Below are 22,116 nucleotides of genomic sequence, written 5' to 3' on the forward strand. Positions count from 1 at the left end.
CACACCCTTCACCCTAAGGGTATCAATTTATCACTATTCTAACCCAGAAAAAACCCTGTAGTTAATGCTGCCTGCTGAAACTCAAATGAGTCTTTTCTCTTTCCCCATCTCAAGATAGATTCTTGAGGTTGATTTGAACCAAACTTTTGCATTCCACTCCCTTCTACAGCCACCACATTGACTGCAGTCATAAAACCAGATAGAAGGAATGTGGTTGTGCCTGTTCCCTTTCCTCTCTGCTCCCCTTTTTAAAATTTTAAAAACATGCATTTCCAACAGCTTAAGTGTTTCATCATAGCTAGAAAGAAAAGGAAGAAAAGCAGGATACCAGTCTAAACTTGCAGGCAGTTATTGCGTAAAAGTCCGACTTTTACTAAAGGCTTCCAGATGTGGGCTGAGTTGTGGGATGAATTTGAGCTACACCCTTGAGGTTCATCTCTTTTCGTGGAACTAATTTGCACATAAAGTTATTGGTTCTACCAGGAATTTGAGAAGCACACATCGTATATTCTATCGTATTATTTAGCAGCAGGAATGGAGTTAAAATAACTGTAGTGCCTCGTATCACAGCTCCTTCTTCCTGGTTTTTCAGGCTTGCTGAGGGAGGATCCAGGACTGCGGCCAGTTGCTGACACAAGCGCTGCTACACGGGCACAACAGCAGTAGCAGCAGCGAAACAGGCAGGAAAGAAGTTAGCAGAAGTCGACATGCCTCAGGTAAGAAATCCCACGATAATATTTTTTATATGTAATAGAGAGGACTAAAAAATAGTCTAGAGTCCTTGAAGAAGAACTTTTCTGACTTTGCTTTTAGATGACAGGGAAGAAAAATAGGCCCGTAAACGTACGCAATAAGAATTTGTTCACTGCTACGAATAAACGCTTTAGAGTTGAACGATAAAGTATCGCGATGAACGCCAGTAATCAAACAAAGAGTCTTCCGCTGAGGACGCGCAATCTCACTCCAGGCGAGAAATAGTATGTGGCAGTGAAGGAACTTAAAATTTGAAATCATTCAGTTTAACATTGTAAGCCTGTGTGTACACCACAGAATTTCGTCGGCCGAGTTAGAAATAACTTAGACGTAGCCGGGCAGCTGAGAGTAAGTTACTTTTCATGGAGACACTGCATAAACGCTGCCAGCTGCCCCTCCCTAAAGAAGACAGCTCTCATATCGGAACACTAGTCTACTATTACACAATGGACACAAAAGACATATAAGGATGATTTTGCCGTTATATTATATAATAATATATGGAGGGTTCCTGTGCTGGTTAGAAAGCAGGACAGCAGGTAGCAATCCTGTCCATCATGACTATGCTACAAAGTGTGACTTAACATACTTATCACACAGGGGGTTACAATGTGTAATATGCAGATGCTGAAATTCACAGGTATGTAGTCTACAAATGGGTGTGGTAGCAGTAGGTAGTACACCCACACACAAAAAAACATGACTCTTCCACCTGCTCATGCCACTCATGGAGTGATGGAAATATTAGGGTGTGAAATTCATTGTCAGTATTGGATGGCATTCTTTACATTAGATTCTGATCATGGCAGATGGCTAAAGTAGTGTTAACTTTGGCTTTTTTTTAAATTAAGACTTCATTTTTTGCCAGATGTCTTTGCCAGTTTTCATAACATTTAGTCACACATCTCTTTTTGTTTAATGAAGTTGAAATGAAAGTTTGAGTGTTTTAGTTTTATCTCAGTTGAAGAAAACTAACTATTTTAGTCTAATTTCATCCAGTGAAAATTGAACTGTTCTGTCTTTTCAGGTTTTTTTGGGCAGCTGATTTTGATTGAAAGACATGTTAATGATTGTTTATAGTTATATACTAGAGAACCATATGGGTGGCCCATCAACTTTCATCCCCCCTCCTCTCTACCTTTGTCTCAAAATAAATGAGATGAAAGGACCAGACTATGTTGAATATGCATCAAAATTCATACATAAATGTATTTTATTTTTCTCCATCCATTCATCCATTCATTTTCTACCACTTATCCTGCTAAGGGTTGTGGGAGGGCTGGAGCCTATCCCAGCAACCTTTGTGCGTGAAGCAGGGTTCATCCTGGATAGGTCGCCAGTCAATGGTAGGGCCAACACATATAGATAGACAACCATTCACACTCACAATCACACCTACAGACAATTTAGAGTACCCAATTACCCTAATCCCCATTTGCATGTCTTTGGACTGTTGGTGGAAACCAGAGTACCAGAGAGAACCCACGCAGGCACAGGGAGAAAATGCAAACTCTACACAGAAAGAAAGTATATATACATATGTGTATATATACATATGTGTGTGTGTGTATATATATATATATATATATATATATATATATATATATATATATATATATATATATATATATATGTGTGTGTGTGTGTGTGTGTGTGTGTGTATATGTATATATATGTGTGTGTGTATATATATATGTATATATATGTATTTATATATATACATACATACATATACATACATATATATATACATATATGTATATATATACACATATATATACACATACACACACACTATAGAAATATCAATCCAGTAATGTGAAAAAATGAAATATATAGATGTATATACATATATATATATATAAAAATTGGTAAAATCACATTGTGATCATTTGTTACAGCTTCTATCTGTCAGTCTTTTAGTTTATCTGTTCAACAAGTAATAAATAATTTGTATGCACTTTATTTTCTTATTTGATGTTTACACAGCTTCATTGAGTATTCTCTGTATTATATCAAAAATTTGGATAAAATGTAATTAACCAGCACAAACATAACTGCTTTCTATTGCTGGGTGCAGTAACTTAAATCACTATTCTGTAGTCAAACAAGGTTGTTGATATTAGCTAACCACTCAAAGTTCATTATTTAATTATTGATTTCAACACAGGAAAATAAGAAAATAGAAACAGTACCATATTAAATGACCTGTACATTATTTAATATATAATGAGTTTATGACTTGCAACGGGATGGCACATGAAGTTTTGGGTCTTTGTAGTCATTGACTTTATAGTGTTGTAGGAGCATGATGTTTCTAATGATGAAGTAGAAGTGGTGCGCTTGCATACCTCAGGTGTAGATACATGATATGTCCTACAGGGAAGTTTATGTGCAGCAGGGGGAGATAAGTTGACTGGGGCTGGGGTGCTCAAGCAGTTTAGTTTGGATGTGATAGGATACTGATTACGAAATTATATAGTTCAACCTTTACCTGCCATTTGGTGGATTGTCCTCCAAGATTTACACATCACATTATTTTGGCCCTGTGCCCTCCTATGCACACACACGCGCGTGCACACACACACACACACACACACACACACACACACACACACACACACACCCTAAAGTTTGAGTGCTACTGATTTTAAGAAAATATAATGAGTCCACAGTGGTCGAAGTCAATATTATTGCCTTGCTGTGTGTGATAGTGTTTTAGAGTCTTGCAGCTGCTTGTGGCACATAAGTCATTCTTAGAGAGAAGGGTGTGGTTTTGACAAAGCAGTCAGCCCACATATATTGAATAACTGTTTCAAGGCCTTTTGCTGTTGGCCAAGTCTCAGTATGATAGGTCCCTCAAACAACCTATACATTCACATAGATTCAGTGTAATGTGGAAGGTTTCACTCAGTGATAAATTCTGCACCTCTACAGAGCTTATAACTTTGCTTTAACAGCAGATTGAATGTTGAGCTAAGTTCGCTTGCTTTTTTGTAGCAGAGGCCAATTTCATTGAAAAACTCACCAGCCTTTAGTGACTGTCAATCCAACAGACAGAAATAAGGTAAATAGTGGAATGTTTAGCAGTAAAAAGACTTTTTTTCTCAGGGCTTAGTAGAGACAGATATAGTGATAATGAAGTGTTTTATTAACATGTTTGTTATAACAGGTGTATAAGGTTAGAATAATGTGTTCTTTGCGTTGCCCCTAAGTGGCTAAAAAAAAACCCAACAACAATTATCTACTCTACTTAATCTTTTCCTTGACTAACTCAACAACTGTTCATCTGATTAATGTTAAACTTGGCCATGTATTTCTGGTGCCTCAAGGAAGTGCGGTGTTCCATTTTAAGTCATTTGAATTGGCAGTAAAAGTTAGATTTTTCTGACTGACAGTCAGAATTCTGATTGTGAGTAATAGACTATTACAAGTTGGATTTACAACATTGCACAGTCTATGGCTACATGCAAAGGGCAATGCTATATATGTATACTCTCACCACACAGACACACACAAAATATATACAGTATGTATATTCTGTGTCAACACAAGCCTCTTATACTGGCTGTTTTAGACCCTTTGATCATATCAAACCTGCTTTCTCTACAAAATGAAACTTGTTGTGGCAAAGTGTTTTTATTTTTAGCCAACACTTAAAAAGTTCATACAGATCAATGTAGCGTAGAATGCGGGCAGAAAACAGCTCTCAATCTAGACTTAGACTAAGACGAAGTGGCCACATCGATAGTCTTATTGAAATAGAATTCTCTTACTATTCAGCACTTACCAGCCAAGCACTGCTCGCCATCAAGAGGTGTGGAGAGAAAGAATGTGAACTAACTCACATCTTAGAGCAAGAGTATGAATGGCTTCAACATTTCCAGTCAGCCTACTCACCCTGTCATGGTGAATGCAGCAATGCAAGAGGGGGTGATTTGCCTCACAGGAAGCCCTGAAAGTTATGAGTTATGTTAGTAATGATGATCCCTGCGACTGATCACCTGCAGCTTCATCACAGAAATAGGATATAGGATGTTTCTAAGATCTCCACCAAACATGCGGTTAAACCCACACCATCTCTGGTATGCATGTTCACCTGCAATCCCAGAGAGGGTAGGCTACTCATAATCAAAACCACAATTTTTCCTAATCTTAACCCAAGCAAAGCTTCAGTATCAACAAAGCCAACAGCAGACACAAGAGTGATATTAGATCCAGTTATAACCAGTCTTTTCCTCTTGTCTTTCCTCTTCCCTATAGTACTCTGACCTAGAGAAGGCCATCAACACACTGGTCACCCAGTTCCACTCTGCTTCGGCTGATAATGGTCCAACACTGAAAACAGATGAGTTCAAAGGTCTTCTGTCCTCCCAGCTGCCAAACCTGGTGAAGGTAAAATTGCACTCAGGTTACACAAGCTCAACCCTTTGCCAAGTCTGATGTAGAATGCAGGGTGTGGCAGCATGTTTCACACCCTGACAGTTAGAAATATGCTCAGACTTGGCAACAGGAAAACTGGCTTTGCTATGTACACAACACACACACACCATAGCTTTGGTGCTACTGATTAAGTTAATACAATGAGTCCACAGTGGTTGAAGTCAACATCAGTGCCTTGTGCGAGATAGTGTTTTTAGAGACTTGCAGCAGCTTGTTGCACATATATCATCCTTAGACAGAAGGGTGTGGTTTTGACAAAGCTGTCAACCCACATATACACACATTGCTCGATTGAGTTTTTGGCCAAATCCATTATCTAAGCTTTGCTAATGTTATACTTTATACTTGGTGTTCTGGACTCAAAAAGGCATTTTCCTTCCTGCAGAACTTCTCTGTGACTCTAGAATTCTGAATGAGCCAGCTACATATATTTGGGTTGAAGGTAGTGGTGATTGACAGAAGAGTCATCCACATCCTCCTGCGCGTAGATGTTTTTTGTTTTTATTGTATTTTGTCACTTAAACTACCTGAAAGGTGGATCTTCATAGGTGTAGGGAATAAACAACTGGAAGATAGTCTGAATGTGTCTTTTGGGAGATGGCTCCAAAATATTGACGTTTTGTGTGTGTGTGTGTATATATATATATTACATATTACACACACACACACACACACACACACACACACACACACACACACACACACACACACACACACAATGGGTTCGGAAAGTATTCAGACCCCTTCACTTTTTTCACATTTTGTTATGTTGCAGCTTTATGCTAAATCATTTAAATTCATTTTTTTCCTCATCAATCTCCACTCAATACCCCATAATGACAAAATGAAACTAGAATTGTAGAAATTTTTGCAAATTTATTAAAAATGAAAAACTGAAATATCACATTTTCATAAGTACACAGACCCTTTACTCAGTACTTAGTTGTAGCACCTTTGGCAGTGATTACAGCCACCAGTCTTCATGGGTATGAGATGACAAGACTTGCACACCTGGATTTGGGGATTTTCTGCCAGTCTTCTCTGCAGATCCTGTTAAGCTCTATCAGGTTGCATGGAGACTATCAGTAGACAGTCATTTTCAGTTCTCTCCAGGGATGTTCGATTGGGTTCAAGTCAGGGCTCTGGCTGGGCAACTCAAGGACATTCACAGAGTTGTATCTAACCCACTCTTGCGTTGTCTTGGCTGTGTGCTTTGGGTCATTGTCCCCTGGAAGGTGAACTGTCGGCCCAATCTGAGGTCCTGAGCGCTCTGGATCAGGTTTTCATCAAGTATATCTCTGTACTTTGCTCCATTCAGCTTTCCCTCAACCCTGACCAGTCTCCCAGTCCCTGCTGCAGATAAACACCCCCACAGCATGATGCTGCCCCCACCATGCTTCACCGTTGGGATGGTATTTGGCAGGTGATGAGCCGTGCCTGGGTTCCTCCAGACATGACTCTTAGATTAAGGCCAGACAGTTCAAGCTTGGTTTCATCAGACCACAGAATTTTGGGCTTTCCTGTGTCTTTTACTGAGGAGAGGCTTCTGTCTGGCCACTCTGCCATAAAGTGATGGTTGTCCTTCTGGAAGTTTCTCCCATCATCACACAGGATCTCTGGAGCTCAGCCAGAGTGACCATCGGGTTCTTGATCACCTCTCTTAACAAGGCCCTTCTCCCCGATTGCTCAGTTAGGCTGGGCAGCCAGCTCTAGGAAGAGTCCTGGTTATTCCAAACTTCTTTCATTTAAGAATTGGAGGCCACTGTGCTCTTGGGAACCTTCAATGCAGCAGAAATTCTTTTGTAGCCGTCCCCACATCTGTGCCTTGACACAATCCTGTCTCTGAGCTCTGCAGGCAGTTCCTTTGATCTCATGACTTTTTTTGTTGTTGTTTTTTGCTCTGATCTGCATTGTCAGCTGTGAGACCTTAATATAGACAGGTATGTGCCCTTCCAAATCATGTCCAATCAATTGAATTCACCACAGGTGGACTCCAATCAAGGTGTAGAAACATCTTAAAGATGATCAAGAGAAATGGATGGCATCTGAACTAAATTTAATGTGTCATAGCAAAGGGTCTGAATACTTATGAAAATGTGATATTTCAGTTTTGCATTTTTAATAAATTTGCAAAAATTTCTAAAATTCTGGTTTCACTTTGTCATTATGGGGTATTGAGTGCAGATTGATGAGGGAAAAAAATGAATTTAAATGATTTTAGCATAAAGATGAGTTTTAATGGAATGTTCATCCATCCATCCATCCATCCATTTTCTTCCGCTTATTCCTGTTAAGGGTCACGGGGGGGCTGGAGCCTATCCCAGCGGCTATGGACGAGAGGTGGGGTACACCCTGGACAGGTCGCCAGTCCATCGCAGGGCCAACACATATAGACAGACAACCATTCACACTCACAGTCACACCTACGGTCAATTTAGAGTATCCAATTAGCCTAGTCCCCAATTGCATGTCTTTGGATGGTAGGAAGAAGCCGGAGTACCCGCAGAGACCCCACGCAGGCACGGGGAGAACATGCAAACTCCACACAGAAAGATCCCATGCCAGAGCCAGGACTCGAACCCGGAACCTGTGGAATATTCAGTATTCCCTAAAATATATGTTTTTTTTTGTTTTTTTTAATAAATGTCCAAAATAATTCGAAAATGAATGTGTCAATTCAGGTCTACTATCGTAAAATGTTTTTGTTTTCTTCTGTATCAGTACATCTTTCTGGTAATATGCTTCTCCCTGTTGATTTTGAGTATAAAACATGATCTTAGCTGATTAAGATCACCTAAAAGTTGTATCTTTAACTCATAATTTGCTTGAGCTTGGGGTGAGGCAATGAATCAAGTTTTATTTTCAATTGCCTTTTGATCTCCAATAATGTTGAAAATAACCAAGATAAAATGATAAATTTTTCCTTTTTTGTTTGGCAAGGATGCTCTCATTTTGTGACAAGAAGAGTATCTTTGGTTACCAAGAAAGATGAAACCAAGTCAGCTCCTTGCAAACAATTTGATTTTAAGAAGTCCTTATGAGTTGTTTCTCATATCAGTTGCTCAATGTTTAATGCCCATCCAGGGCATACCCTGCCTCTCCCCCAATGTCAGCTGGGATAGACTCCAGTGCTCCCCTCATGGATAAACTGTACAGAAAATAGATCGATGGATGATATTTGCCCTTGTGCAGTAAAAGGCTCTAAAACCAAGGAGATAGCCATAGCAGTGAATATAAATGTATGGTTTTATTTTTTTAAAACTCAGGTAGATGGTGGAGTCCATACTACAACTATGACATTGGTGAACAATATCACTTCAGAGAGATTTGAGGGATTGATCTCTGGGAAATGAAACTAATGTAGACTCAGTAGAATATGTCTTTGAAAGACTACCATATAATGGTGTTGGATTATTATCAATTGTGTATTAATATATCCTCCATCTTTTCTTGTTATTTATCTGTGTATCGTAATTTCCGGACTATAAGCCGCTAATTTTTTCCCCCTGCTTTGAACCGTGTGGCTTATACAACGACGGTGCGGCCAATGGCCACTAGGGGGGCTTCTTTGGTTTTGAAAGCGACGAAGCAGAGATGAGGAGAGTGGCAGACGAAGCCATCCTGAGGCTGTTCCTTTCCGACACTGAAGATGAGGACTTTGGTGGTTTTAGTACGCAGGAAGAAGAAGAAGATGAGGATGGTTGACTGACTTTTCTTGTTACAGCCGTGTTACTGGATTGATGGATTAATACATTAATTGACTGGACTTTTCTGGTAGGCTGGTTATATTTTAAGCAGATGTTACTGCATCTTTAGGCCTACTGCCGTGTTACAGGCACTTTTAATTTAGCACTTTTAAAAACACATTTAATTTAGGTATTGCTTTGTCAAGCGCTGTAAGCTTTGTTTATGGTACGTGAGCTGAGAGTGCACCGTTTGTTTCCGCACAGTATATACGTTTCGAATGCTGTGAAAGTTTGTGTGTCTGAAACGCTATGTGTCATGTGATACAGTACAGTTTACACAGCACGGTACATGTTCCGTACTATTGCACTAAATGGTAACACTTGAATAAGTTATGCATATATGCAACTTGTTGTTTGTAGGAAATGTTAATTAATGGGAAGCTTCCCCAAACAGCTATCTCTTTCCTGACAATCCCCTCTGCGCACGAACCCTTGCATATGGTAATTAAACATTAAAACACCTGCGGCTTATAGTCCAGTGTGGCTTGTATATGTACACACTTGTTTTTTACCCTAAATTTCGCTGCTGCGGCTTATATTCCGGAGCACTTTATAGTTCGGAAATTACGGGAATATACACAGGGCTCAGAAATACCTTTTATTGCACTGGTGGGATTACTGGTGCTTATTTTAGCAGCACCAGCACAATATTTAAAAGCACCTCTTCAATCCACAGCTATATTATGAATAAATCCATAACTAATAAACTGGCACTTTACAGAAATTGCCACTGTTGTTTATAAAATATCACAGTCACAAAATGAGATATTGTGAAAAAGCAGTGTTACATAAAATTGATGTTTTATTGGCAGCAATATATACTATATGTCCAATCGTTGCGTATTGGATAACTTCCAGTGATTGTGCTTTGACAGTAAAAGTAGCATTGCTTTGATATTATTGTTTTTTCAGAGCTGGTTTTGAGAGCCTTACTCTGAAATAAATGGACTGGAAATAAAGTCTTCATATTTATACTTTTAAGTAAATGATAAATTCATTCATTTTTTTCATTCATATATTCATTCATTCTGTGTTATGTGTCTCATGGCTGCATGACAGTGGAGATTACAGAGAAACGGGCCATTATTGCTGTAAGAAATAGGTGAATGCTTCACATTGCATCTTAATTTCTTGGTCATAAACATGCAGTTATTGCTGGTAACTACTAGTTTAAGCCAAAGTAACCTAAACAATAATCATAGTAGTGTTGTGCATTGAGGAGCGGTTTGGTCAAAATGATAATAATCACTAATTATGAATATAATTATTGGTTATTAAATAAAATACTAATTAATATTACATATTTATTATTCGGGGCACCACCCTGATGAGTTCAGAGAAACTAAAATGTTGACCAAATTTGGAAAAGTTGTCAGTCTCAAACAGAGTTTATCCACTAAACAGTCAATATTTGGCAATATCAACTAAATAGGAATAAGTCTGATCTTAGAAGGGTGAGATCCGAGCGCTGGCTATCACTTAGACACGTGACCACAGTTTTTACACAAAAGACACTACGACTTTTCTCTTATAAATAAAAGTGTTTATTAAACACAATGCATCAATCGATCAGCAACATGTTGGTGTAACGGTTCAATCTAACCAAAAGATACAAAGTGATAACGTGTGTGTGTGTGTGTGTGTGTGTGTGTGTGTGTGTGTGTGTGTGTGTGTGTGTATATATGAGTGTACCAAAGAGAGAAGGAGGAGGGGAGGGGGCAACCTGGTTGCCTAGCAACCAGTCAGTGTTGGCAGCAGAGGCTAACAGCTGAGCCGCTGGTGAGCAATGTGGAGATGTAAAGCGTGGAGTGGTCAGTTAGCAAGCTGCAAGGTTTAGTGAAAGAGAGAGAGAGAAAGATAGATAGAGGAAATGGCAGAAGTAAACCCAAAAATGTGTGTTCATACACTTGCGCAGGATTCTTTAGAATCAATAAACGTGTAGCACCTTCTTGAAAATGTTACAGTGTAAACAATCAACTTTAGTCGTTACGGCATAATGTCGTATTATAGCATCTGCTGTTCACAGGACTTCCATCACAAAACAGTGCATTCATAGACACTACATAAACACAATTAAGCTATTTCTCTGCCCAGAAAATGCCTAGTTAGGGGAATCCTTACTTGGTCGGTAAGGTATTCAATCTCCGCTGGTCCGGGGTGCGCGGGGTCTGTATTATCGATGGTCGGTGGCGGTCGATGATCAGGGAGCGGCACTCTGGGGTCGGTGCCAGCGTCATGCCCATGGAGAGGCATAAGCATTGGGAGGAGTCCTCTGTCTAGTAGGATGGGGGTGTTGATACAACCCCCCACCTGTACTGAGGTATAGATGCCTCGAGCATTGCCCTGATGGGCAAGGCTGCCGGATGTGTCAGGTGTTTTGATGTCAGGCAGGGCGCTTTGCTTCTCCCCCCACCCTACAAAGTAAACTTTGGTGGTGGCAGGGAAGACTCCTGGCTTAGTCCGGACGATGAGGCATTGGGGTCCAGCTTCCTCCTGAGACCTCGGCGGGTCTGGTGGGCACGAAGGATCCCCATACTGTCTCATCGCCTTTGAGATGCACCTCATAAGTAAAGTCTCCATGTCTGATCCTTCCCCGCTGGGAGCTGGATTGACCGGAGCTTTATTTTTAAACCTATCATCATGCCCCTTTGCCTTAGGTTGGCTTCTTTGCTTTGGGGGTGAGCAATGTGGCCACCTGGGCTTGCTTGATTCTGTCGGAGGCGGGCGGGCCCCGCCCCCTTGGGTTGACCGCCTACTCTGCTGGCGAGGTTGCCGGCACCCTTGGGCCCCAGTCTTCGTGGCTGGGCAAGCCTGCGGTATCTCGTCGCCTTCAAGGACCAGGTCATCATAGTTCGAGGCCTGGATCCCCAAGACGCGCGGGTTGTTTTCAAACCTGCGATGGGCGGGGTTTCGCATTTCCCATGCCATCTGTGCATACTTTTCAGCCTGCACAATGGTGAAGTTGCCTGTCCTGCTACGCATAGACACATCATATCGGATGCTCTCATGCAGGTTGAAAAGGAAGAGGGACTTGAACCCCTGGTCTTCTTCTTCAAGCCCTGGTTGATAGCGGCCCTGGAAATAATCAGCCCTCAGGTGGTTGCAGAATGCCCATGGCGTCTCCTCTCTTTTCTGCTTCATGGCGAAAGCATTGAGAGTGGCTGACATCTGGTCTGCGTTCAGGCAATACTCTACTACTCGAATGCGGAACACAACCTCGGATAGCTTGCGCGTATGTCTGGGCAAGGTTGCCAATAAAGTCCCTCACCTGTCGTGTTGTGGTTCTCCACACAAGCCTGATCTTCTCATGGGCAGAGGCCTGGGGGACGCCCTTCACGCAGAAATCGACCTCCAGAAGGTACACATCGATGTCTGCTCCACGTGCGTCGGGATTGAAACGGGCAATGTCCTTGGCGAGGCTTTCAAGTTGACGGGCGTGCATACCACTGATTGACTCTGCCCATGGATCGGCAGGAGACAGGTTATTATGAGGGTTGAATGTGGGGGAGGTTTCCCCCCACCCATATGTTGGGGAGGACTTGTACCACTCTTGGGGGCAGTGCCCTGTGCATGGGTACCCCCCATAACCTAATGGTCCCGCCCCTTGGTGCGGAAGGGAAAAGGGGTGGCAGGAAAGGAAGAACTGCAATGCTCCGGAGGAAGGCGGCGCTCTGCTTGTAAACAAAAGGGCAGAAGGCCGAAATCAAAATCAAAATCAGAAAAAAATGAATTATGAAAACATTAATACTTTTATGATTTGTGTACAAATGTGGTTAAATGTCTCGAGATAGCCTCACACGGGGCACCAATTATGTTGTGCGTTGGGGAGCGATTTGGTCAAAATGATAATAATCAATAATTCCCTGATTAGTTCAGGGAAACTAAAATATTGACTGTTTTGTGGATAAACTCTGTTTGAGACTGACAACTTATCCAAATTTGGTCAACATTTTAGTTTCCCTGAACTCATCAGGTCGGTGCCCCAAATTATTAATATTTAATATTAATTAGTAATTTTATGTTATAACCAATGATTATATTCATATTTATTGATTATTATCATTTTGACTAAATCGCTTCTCAACGCACAACAGTAGAAACATATTGATGTGGCGATGGTGACAATGGCAGTGTGAGACTTGGGGTGCCTGGGGTGGACCAGTCAGGCCTTGGACAGCAGGAAGTGCTTGAGGCAATGGAAGAGGGGTGGGATTACTTGGTATTCAGGGGGACGTGATGTCTGGATCCCTGACTCTGATGGTTATGTTCCCTGTTTCACTGTGTTTCACCTTCACTACTGCCTGGTGAGGAGTTGGATGGCCGTTTCTCTGATGTGTTAAATTTTGTCATGTGGTGTGGGCAGTTGAAACTGTGTTTCAGCATAATCTCAGCCACAGAAGTATGTTCCCAGGTGGATGAGAGAGGAAGAGGAGCTTGAGGTGGGTGAGAACCTCGATAATGCTCACAATCCTGAAGATATGAGGGCATATTCCTGTTGTGTGCTCCACACCTGGGGTCCTCGTCATTATTCTGCTCTCTATGATCCATACCCAGTGCTTAATATCTTTGGTTCAAAGGACCAAGTACTTGACAATATATTGGCCCGGTTGCTTGTTACTTAAGTGCCTCTGCATTGGCACACCAGTGAAACTATGAGTACAAGATATGAGAACCATTTAACAGTTTATTATTTCTTCACTGACTGATCGATTATTTACATGCTAAAATGAAATTCCATTAGTACTAAGTAGTCCTAGTAATCTAATCGTTACTCAAATCAAATTAGCCCCTACTTTACTATAAAATAATACAGCAATAGCTAAAATAAGTCTTAACTTACTCAAATAATGTGTCAGTCAGCTGGAGATAAAAGGCAACACCACATGTACACCAGCGTGCTACAGCAGACAAAGGAAAAGCCTGAGCAAGTCTGGTTTTGGCATATTAATCAGTTCAGGTGTGACCTGATGGTTGGGGGCTAAATCCAAACCCCAAAAGGAAGGAGGATTTTCAACATTTCCTTTATTTTGACTTTAACCAGTGTAATTTTAGCAGCAACCTTTAAGATTTTAGAATAAGAACAGACAAGAAAATCATCAACTGACATTGAACAGTTAACATTTTTTCAAACACCATGACTTAAGAAACAAGTTTGACAGGTAAGCACAGCAAATATAAGCAGAATAGCCTAGTTTTTTTTAAGAGAAAATAAGGTAAACAAGAACATGATTACTCAAGCTGTATTCTTAACAGTGCAGTGTCCTCTGCATTTTCATTTACATCCATCCATCCATTTTCTCAAGCTTCTTGTCGCTTTCGACTTATTTGAACCAATTTTGACCTGATGCAGTATTTGTTGTTTTCTCTTTGGACTCAATGCTATTTTAGCTGTTTTTTAAATTCATTTATCAGTTTAGAGGGACACGAAAGGTCGAATCTCAGAGACTGCAGGGTTTTTATGTGTGTTGTTAATTCCGTCAAGCTCATCAAAAAAAATTTTTTTAGGAGGTTATTTACAAAAATGCTATGGCTTTTTCAACAGGCCATGGGCTTTTTGTTTTAAAAGATAAAGGGAATGTTCATGTGATTTCAAGTATGGGCACAATCTTCTCAGAAGTGACACAACTGAAGGACTATAATATATCACAACAGAGAATGTTCTGATCATTTCTAAATGAGTTTCAATAATAATGTGTTCCTTATTGTGCTTGGTTTCTTTCCACAGGGGATTGGCACAGACCAAGGGCTGAGTGAGATAATGCGAAAGATGGGTGTAGGTGACGGAGAGGGCATCTCCTTCAAGCACTTCTGGAACTTAATCCAGTCACTAGCCACCACACAGCATGGCCTCCTCAGTGGACAACCAGGCTCTTCATGCAGCTGCGTCCTCCTGTGAAGACCAGGCGCTCCACACAACTCATCAACAAGCTCTGAGTTTTCATCCTGTAGAAACGATATGCACATCACTCCTTATCAGGTGTTGGAATGATACAAATTCTAGTCTGCCCACGCCAACATACTCCCTTCATTTATGACGAAATACATTTTATATCACTTTTAAAATAGTGCTCAGCATCCTTTGCAACTGTTTAAGTAAAATTCAGGCTCTCTGTATTGAAATCCTCTCCAAATCAAATAGTGAACTTTGTTATGGGTAGCCTCTGTTTTGAGTGTAAGGAGTGAGAATTGGTTAGGTTAATATGCCCTGAAAGCACAGTAAGTTCCAAATTTAACTGGTTCAGAAGATTGCTGGCATCACTGAAGTCAATCATTAGGTTCTCCCTCATTAACTCAATTTCTGTGTTCTATGTTTTTTTTGTTTTTTTTTAATGTAACTCAGTGATTTGTGGTGTCTTCAAATATGCTGTGTCAACTACACTAATCATAGAAGGATCAATAGCCTGTGGCTGGGCTGATTTTTTTTTTTTTTTTAATTTTCTCACTGGTTCAATATTAAGCAGCCAAAATAAAATAGAGTATTTTACCACTAGAAGCCTTACTTTTCTCTGTGAAGAGCATTGAAATTAAACATAATGCGAGTAAATTGGAATGTTGCATGTTGCAACTCCAGTCCATTAGATGACTGGGAACCTTTATAGAGTTTGACCACTGCCACTAAACTCTTAACAAACAGAAGACGGGCAGTGAAATGATGACATAATCAGCACAACAGTACAACGAAGTCAGACACTTCAATTTTAATTTCTCACACATTTAATAGTTCAGAGTAGGTTATAATAATGGCCTTTTAAACCAGTTTGCAAAATTTGAAGTGAAAACTGATTAATTAGAAAGCAGCCCAAGCCTAGAATGGCCAGTGTTGTGGTATTCACTACTTAATGTATACTTTTTGTTAACAGCTCAACGCTTGCTAGAGTATGAATAAATGGTGTAATCCCGAAAGTGAAATCATGAATTTAGAATGCAGGTATAAAATCAGCCTCCTTTTTTGAAAAGGGAACAAGTACAGGATCTTTTTATTCACTTGATTTGTCACTTGACTTGCTATGGTCATCTCATCAAGTTACAGCATATACTTTTCATGTTTAATGAGATGACTGTATTAACTAAATAGATTTTATACGGTAATGTACTATGATCATCTTTGCGTATCAAAAACACTAATCCATAAGTACATTTGAAGATAGACAAGTCAATACAAATATTGATTGTTTCACTTCTAGAAGCTTTAAAATATGTTGAATATATGTTTTTCTGGCCTTGTGCAGATCTGACTTCAGGGTAATATTGCTATAATTTGGAATTCACAGTATTTTCATGTTCTATCCATCCATCCATTTTCTACCGCTTAAGCCTATCCCAGCAGCCTTCAGGCATGAGGCGGAGTTCACCCTGTACGGGCCGCCAGTCGATCACAGGGCCAACCTATATAGACAGAAAATCATTCACACTCACGCCTATGTTCATTTTGGAGTATCCAATTAGCCTAGTCCCCAATTGCATGTCATGCGTGGAAGCTGGAGTACCCATGCAGGGACAGGGAGAACATGCATACTCCACACAGAAAGACCCCGTGGCTGTGCCGGGGCTCGAACCTGAACCTTCTTACCCCAAGGCAATAGTGCTAACCACTGCACCATCATGCCGCCTATTTTTTTTTTAATGTTGGCAATGACAATTCAAACAGTATCTTGAAGTGTTAAACCATCTCAAAACACAAAAAAATATTTTACGATTTTTAAAATATCTCTATGTTTGATTCTGCATTCGTTTAGGAGGAAATCAAAGCAGGAGGAATTTCTATTAGCAATGCTTTACCCTCTGTGATCCTGCATTTTCTGTGTATTTATATTTTTAACTCTCTTTATTCTGAGTTGTGTGACACCTATGTAAATGAAACATATGATACATAGCAACACATAACTGTACATTCTTCATTTAATCTGTTTTTGTGGAGTCGAAAATTAAAAAAAAAAAAACACTAAATCACAAAAGTATTTTATGTGAAAATGTGAATGGTCTACCCTAACATCATCCTGTCAACGTTGATGTTAGGGTGCCTCATAATTTTAATATTTTATCTTGACTGGGAGTTTGCATGGTCTCCTGAGCATGGGAATGGGTATTGTTAGGATTTAATCAGTACCAACACTGCTTTTTGATACCAATACTTATCAATACGCTACTACTTTCTATAGCTTGGTGCAGAAAATAAAGACATTTCATGAAAAGCTGTGGAAAAAAATCAAGTCATTTATTTATTTTTATTATTTTTAACACAACCTGGGCAACTCAGTATTTATAGAATAATTTTATTCTTAATACCAACTCATGCACTTTTTTGAAGATTCTGACATTCACCAATGTTTTCTTATTTGGGATTTGATTTTAGGTGGGAACAGAATCTATACAAACTCAAGAACAGTCATGCACATTTCAGTGAAAAATAAGTGGTTATTGGGATTTTTTCTCATTCCAAAATAAGTTTCAATTCATTTGAAAGCCTGATTCTTAGTTTGTCTAGTACTGTAGCCAGACTGACAGAGAGCCACAGCTCTATTGAACCTATAGCATTCCTGTTTCCCTGGGCAGCAAAGACTTCATGGACTTCTTTAATGACAAAATTGTCCTTATTAGAGAGAAAATTCACCTCCTCCTGCCATCAGCTGACAACATGGCACCTATAACCTCAGAGGCCTTAGAGGCAGCTGTAGAACCAGACATACACTTTGACAGTTTTTCTCCCTTTAGCCTCAATGAGCTCAGTACAATAATTTCCATCCACTTGTCTTCTAGACCCCATCCCAACCAAGCTACTTAAGGACTCTCTACCCCTCGTTAGCACCTCTCTCTTAGATATGATCAATGTGTCGCTATTATCTGGTTACGTTCCACAGTCCTTTAAAGTGGCAGTAATTAAACCTCTTCTCAAAAAAGCAACCCTGGATCCAGAAGTTTTAGCCAACTACAGACCAATATCAAATCTTCCTTTTCTCTCCAAAATTCTGGAGAAAGCATTTGCTAAACACCTGTGTGACTTTCTCCATAGCAACAGCCTATAAGAGGATTTCCAGTCAGGGTTCAGGATTCATCATAGCACAGAAACCGCACTAGTCAAAGTTACCAATGACCTCCTACTAGCATCAGATGAGGGACTGGTCTCTGTGCTGGTCTTATTAGATCTTAGTGTAGCTTTTGATACCACTGACCACCATATTTTTCTACAGAGACTAGAACATGTCATTGGCATTAAAGGAACTGCACTAAACTGGTTCAGGTCATATTTACTAGGTTGATCTCAGTTCGTACTAACTACCGTAAATTCTGGACTATAAGCCGCGACTTTTTTTCGACGCTTCATGCCCCGCGGCTTATACTCCGGTGCGTCTTATATGAGGATTTTACCTTCACCCTGGGGTGTGGTGGGCAGCAGCAGCGGGCAGTAATTCCCTATTGTTCCTGATGGGAGCTCCAAGTACCGTACTTAGGGAAATTCCTAGCCAAATGTTATGGTAATTTCTCTAAGTACTGTACTTCGAGCGTCCAGTCCGTGCCGCGGTGCAGTGTAAAAAGAGCATCACACGATAATCAATCATTTGTACACACCCTCAAGACGGAGAGCAGAAGAAGGAATGCTTATGATGCAGCTTTCAAGTTAAAGGCAATCAATCCGGCGGTTAAAGATGGAAATAGAGCTGCAGCACGTTAGTTTGGCATGAACGAATCGATGGTGAGACGCTGGAGGCGGCAACATGATGAACTGACCCAATGCAAAAAGATGACAAAAGCTTTCAGAGGTCATAATAGCAGATGGCCCGGACTTGAAAACGCTCTGGAAGACTAGGTTGACACGCGAGAACGGGCGGCCGAGGTGTTTCCGCCGTGCACTGCGGCTTATTTACCGGTGCGGCTTATACGTGTACAAAGTTGATTTTTTTCCCTAAAATAAGCATCTGCGGCTTATATAACGGTGCGCTCTATCGTCGGGAATTTACGGTAATGATAAACCCTCAGAAACCACTGCAGTCACTTATGGTGTTCCACAAGGCTCTGTGCTTGGACCAATCCTCTTCACCCTTTATCTGCTTCCTCTCGGTCACATTATTAGGAAACACTCAATTAATTTTCACTGCAATGCTGACGACACACAGCTGTACATATCAATGCATCCTCATGAAATAAATCAGCTGACTAAACTGGAGGCCTGTCAAAAGGAGATAAAAACTTGGGTGACCCTTAATTTCCTTTTATTAAACTCTGATAAAACTGAAGTCATTGTCCTGGGTCCAAAACATCTTAGAGACACCCTATCTAATGAGATAGGTACCCTGGAGGGTATTACCTTGGCCCCCAGCATGACCATAAGGAACCTAGGAGTTCTTTTCGATCAGGATCTGTCCTTTAATGCCCACATTAAGCAAATTTCTAGGACTGCTTTCTTTCATTTATGAAACATTGCTAAGATCAGTCACATCCTGTCTCAAAAAGATGCAGAAAAACTAGTCCATGCCTTTGTCACTTCCAGGCTGGATTACTGCAATTCCCTCCTATCAGGCTGCACCAGTAGGTCCCTAAAGACTCTCCAGCTGGTCCAAAATGCTGCTGCCCGCGTGTTGACGAGAACTGGTAGAAGAGACCATGTCTCTCCTGTACTGGCTTCTCTGCATTGGCTCCCTGTCAAATTCAGAATAGAATTCAAAATTCTCCTTCTAACATACAAAGTCCTCAACAGTCAGGCTCCTTCATACCTGACAGAGCTCATAGTCCCCTATGATCTAGCTAGAACCCTTCGCTCCCAGGATGCGGGGTTACTGGTGGTTCCTAGAGTTTCTAAAAGTAGAATGGGAGCCAGAGCCTTCAGCTATCAGGCTCCCCTCCTGTGGAACCGTCTCCCAGTTTCGGTCCGGGATGCAGACACCCTCTCGACCTTTAAGAGCAGAGTAAAGACCTTCCTTTTTGATCAGGCATATCGTTAGGGCTGCTTAGGCTGGCCCTTAGATGTGCTGCTATAGGCTTAGACTGCTGGGGAATCTCCCATGGTGCACTGGGCTTCTCTCTACTCCTCTCTGTCCTCCTATATGTGTCATACATAAATCATACTCATACGTATTACTAACTCGTCTTCTTCTCCGGAGCCATCGTGCTCCCCTCATCCCAGATCCCGGGTGCTGCTGGAGGAGGCTGCAGACCTGAAGAGGCTCAAGCTACCACCCATAGCTCCACCTGCTCACGTCCCCGTCTGTCCATCAGTCTCTTCCCTTTCTCTCTCTCTTTATTTCTGTCCCACTCTTTCCTTCTGCATATCTGTCTTCCTCCATTATCTGTCTTTGTCTCTGCCCCACTCTCCTGCTCTCTTTCCCCCCAACCGGTCAAAGCAGAAGGTCATCTCCATTGAACCTGGGTCTGCTTGACGTTCCTGCCTGTTAAAAGGAAGGTTTTCATTGCCGCTGCTGCCTGATCTGCTTGCTCATGGAGAATTGTTGGGTGTAAATTCATTGAAGGAGTGTGGTTCTAGACCTGCTCTACTTGTAAAGTGTAATGAGATAACTTTTGTTGTGATTTGGCACTGTATAAATAAAACTGACTTGACTTGAATAGAGTTCTATAAAGGCCTGCAGGGTGGTGGTGCAGTGGTTAGCACTGTGGCCTCACAGCAAGAAGGTTCCAGGTTCGAGTCCCAACTCGTAGGAATAAGCGGAAGACGATGGATGGATGGAGTTGTATAAAATCATATCTAAATTACTGTAATAATTTTTTTCATTTGGATTATTTTTTAACAGTAGCATGTTATTTTACAAAGCATTATGGTGTTTTAAATTATATTAACACAACCCTTAGAACACATCCCTTAAAAAACTACAACAAATAGATTTCAGTGCATTATTTTTTTTAATTTAAATTAATTTCTGTAATTGTATCTGAGATTGTGGCAAGTGTTGAGGCAATCTCTGTCAGTGGTTCTTGGCTGTTGTGAACTGCTTCTGAGATCGTAGGTGGGGCTAAACAGAACCTGTGAGCACACTTGCAAAGCACTGTGAAGTTTCAGGTTGTGCCTTAGCAGGTGGTTGGTCAGCAGGAAATTTAAGTATTGTAGTGGTCTTCATAATAATAACAATATAATAATGATAATGTAAGGACAATAATAATAATAATAACAACATAATCATGATAATAATAATAATTATTATTATTATTGTTATTATTAACAAAATTAGTATCAAATCTAGGACTAGACATTATTATGTCACATGTTCACAGCTTGCCTCTGCAAGATTGTGCCTTGTAACCAATCCTGATTTCGAGGTGTGGTCATGGTGGTGTTTTTTTGCAGCTTGAAGGGCTGAGGATTCTGTCACTGCTTTTTGTGGATGATGTAGTACTGTTGGCATCATTAGTCTGTGACCTTCAGCTCTCACTGGTTTTGTTCCTAGCTGAGTGTGAAGCGATTGGGATGAGGATCAGCACCTTGTCTGAATTGCCAGTCAGTGCACTCCTCTCATGTCTGGCTACATAAACACCTTGTCTGTCCAGCTCATAGGATAGCTCATTTGGTGGAAAATTAGACTGGAGCTTTTTTTATCTCATGTGGCAGGACAAAGTCAAATCAGATAAAACAAAATAAGATCTAGCAGTGAGGATAGCTAGTCTGTGTTGAGCTGAGTTAGTTATTTCAATGTCACTACCTCAAACTCAAAATGCTTCCTTTTTTTAAGTTCTGGTGTTTTGATGATGCCCCAAAAAAAATTGAGTTCAGTAAATGACCATGCATTGCAGAGTAAATTTTCAAGTTGCAGCCCATAAAGATTGAGCAGTAAAGTGCCTCATGCTTAAAACATTCATATACCAAACTATGTCCTCCAGAACTTCACCATCACCATGTTATGTTCCAGACGCTGCTGCCATGTTCTTCTTATGCCAGTATGTTCACATTTGATGCTGGGAGGCATACAGCCTGTTACCACATGGCTGTTTTCAGGTCAATGCTAATCCTCTTCAATCTTCTTTTCCCCTCATTAGCCATCTTACCCTCTCCTTTCCCCTACTGCTAGGACTTTGAAGCCTGCCTATGACTAATTCTGTGTAGTCTAATTTTAAACAACATAGCTGTGAACCAAACTTGCTTGAATTACTGCGGATTTCTAATCTGTTATGGTTGGCAAAACATATTTTGATACTAGTTGGACTGGAACATGAAGCTACATGGTGAGTACAG

General features: G+C 40.7%; 2 protein-coding genes across 4 annotated transcripts in view; both read left to right on the forward strand.

Moving 5' to 3' along the window:
- The first annotated feature begins 301 nt into the window (after window positions 1-301).
- s100v2 (S100 calcium binding protein V2) lies at window positions 302-15,435 on the forward strand. Its single transcript, XM_086193736.1, has 4 exons — window positions 302-430; window positions 593-716; window positions 5,017-5,148; window positions 14,668-15,435. The coding sequence occupies exons 2-4, from the start codon at window positions 708-710 to the stop codon at window positions 14,836-14,838; spliced, it is 312 nt and encodes a 103-aa protein (XP_086049862.1). The 5' UTR covers window positions 302-430; window positions 593-707; the 3' UTR covers window positions 14,839-15,435.
- Window positions 15,436-15,590: 155 nt separating this feature from the next.
- The window catches only part of sema4ab (sema domain, immunoglobulin domain (Ig), transmembrane domain (TM) and short cytoplasmic domain, (semaphorin) 4Ab), a 54,997-nt gene continuing 48,471 nt past the window's right edge, over window positions 15,591-22,116 (forward strand). For all 3 annotated transcript variants that reach the window (XM_086193731.1, XM_086193730.1, XM_086193726.1), the window contains exon 1: window positions 15,591-22,106. The gene's annotated coding sequence lies outside the window, so the exon portion shown is untranslated. The remainder of the gene's footprint in view (window positions 22,107-22,116) is intronic.

The sequence above is a fragment of the Aulostomus chinensis genome, chromosome 22 (genome assembly GCF_037954235.1).
Source record: "Aulostomus chinensis isolate RoL2024-O1b breed Wild chromosome 22, RoL_Achi_v1.0, whole genome shotgun sequence".
Taxonomy (NCBI): Eukaryota; Metazoa; Chordata; class Actinopteri; order Syngnathiformes; family Aulostomidae; genus Aulostomus; species Aulostomus chinensis.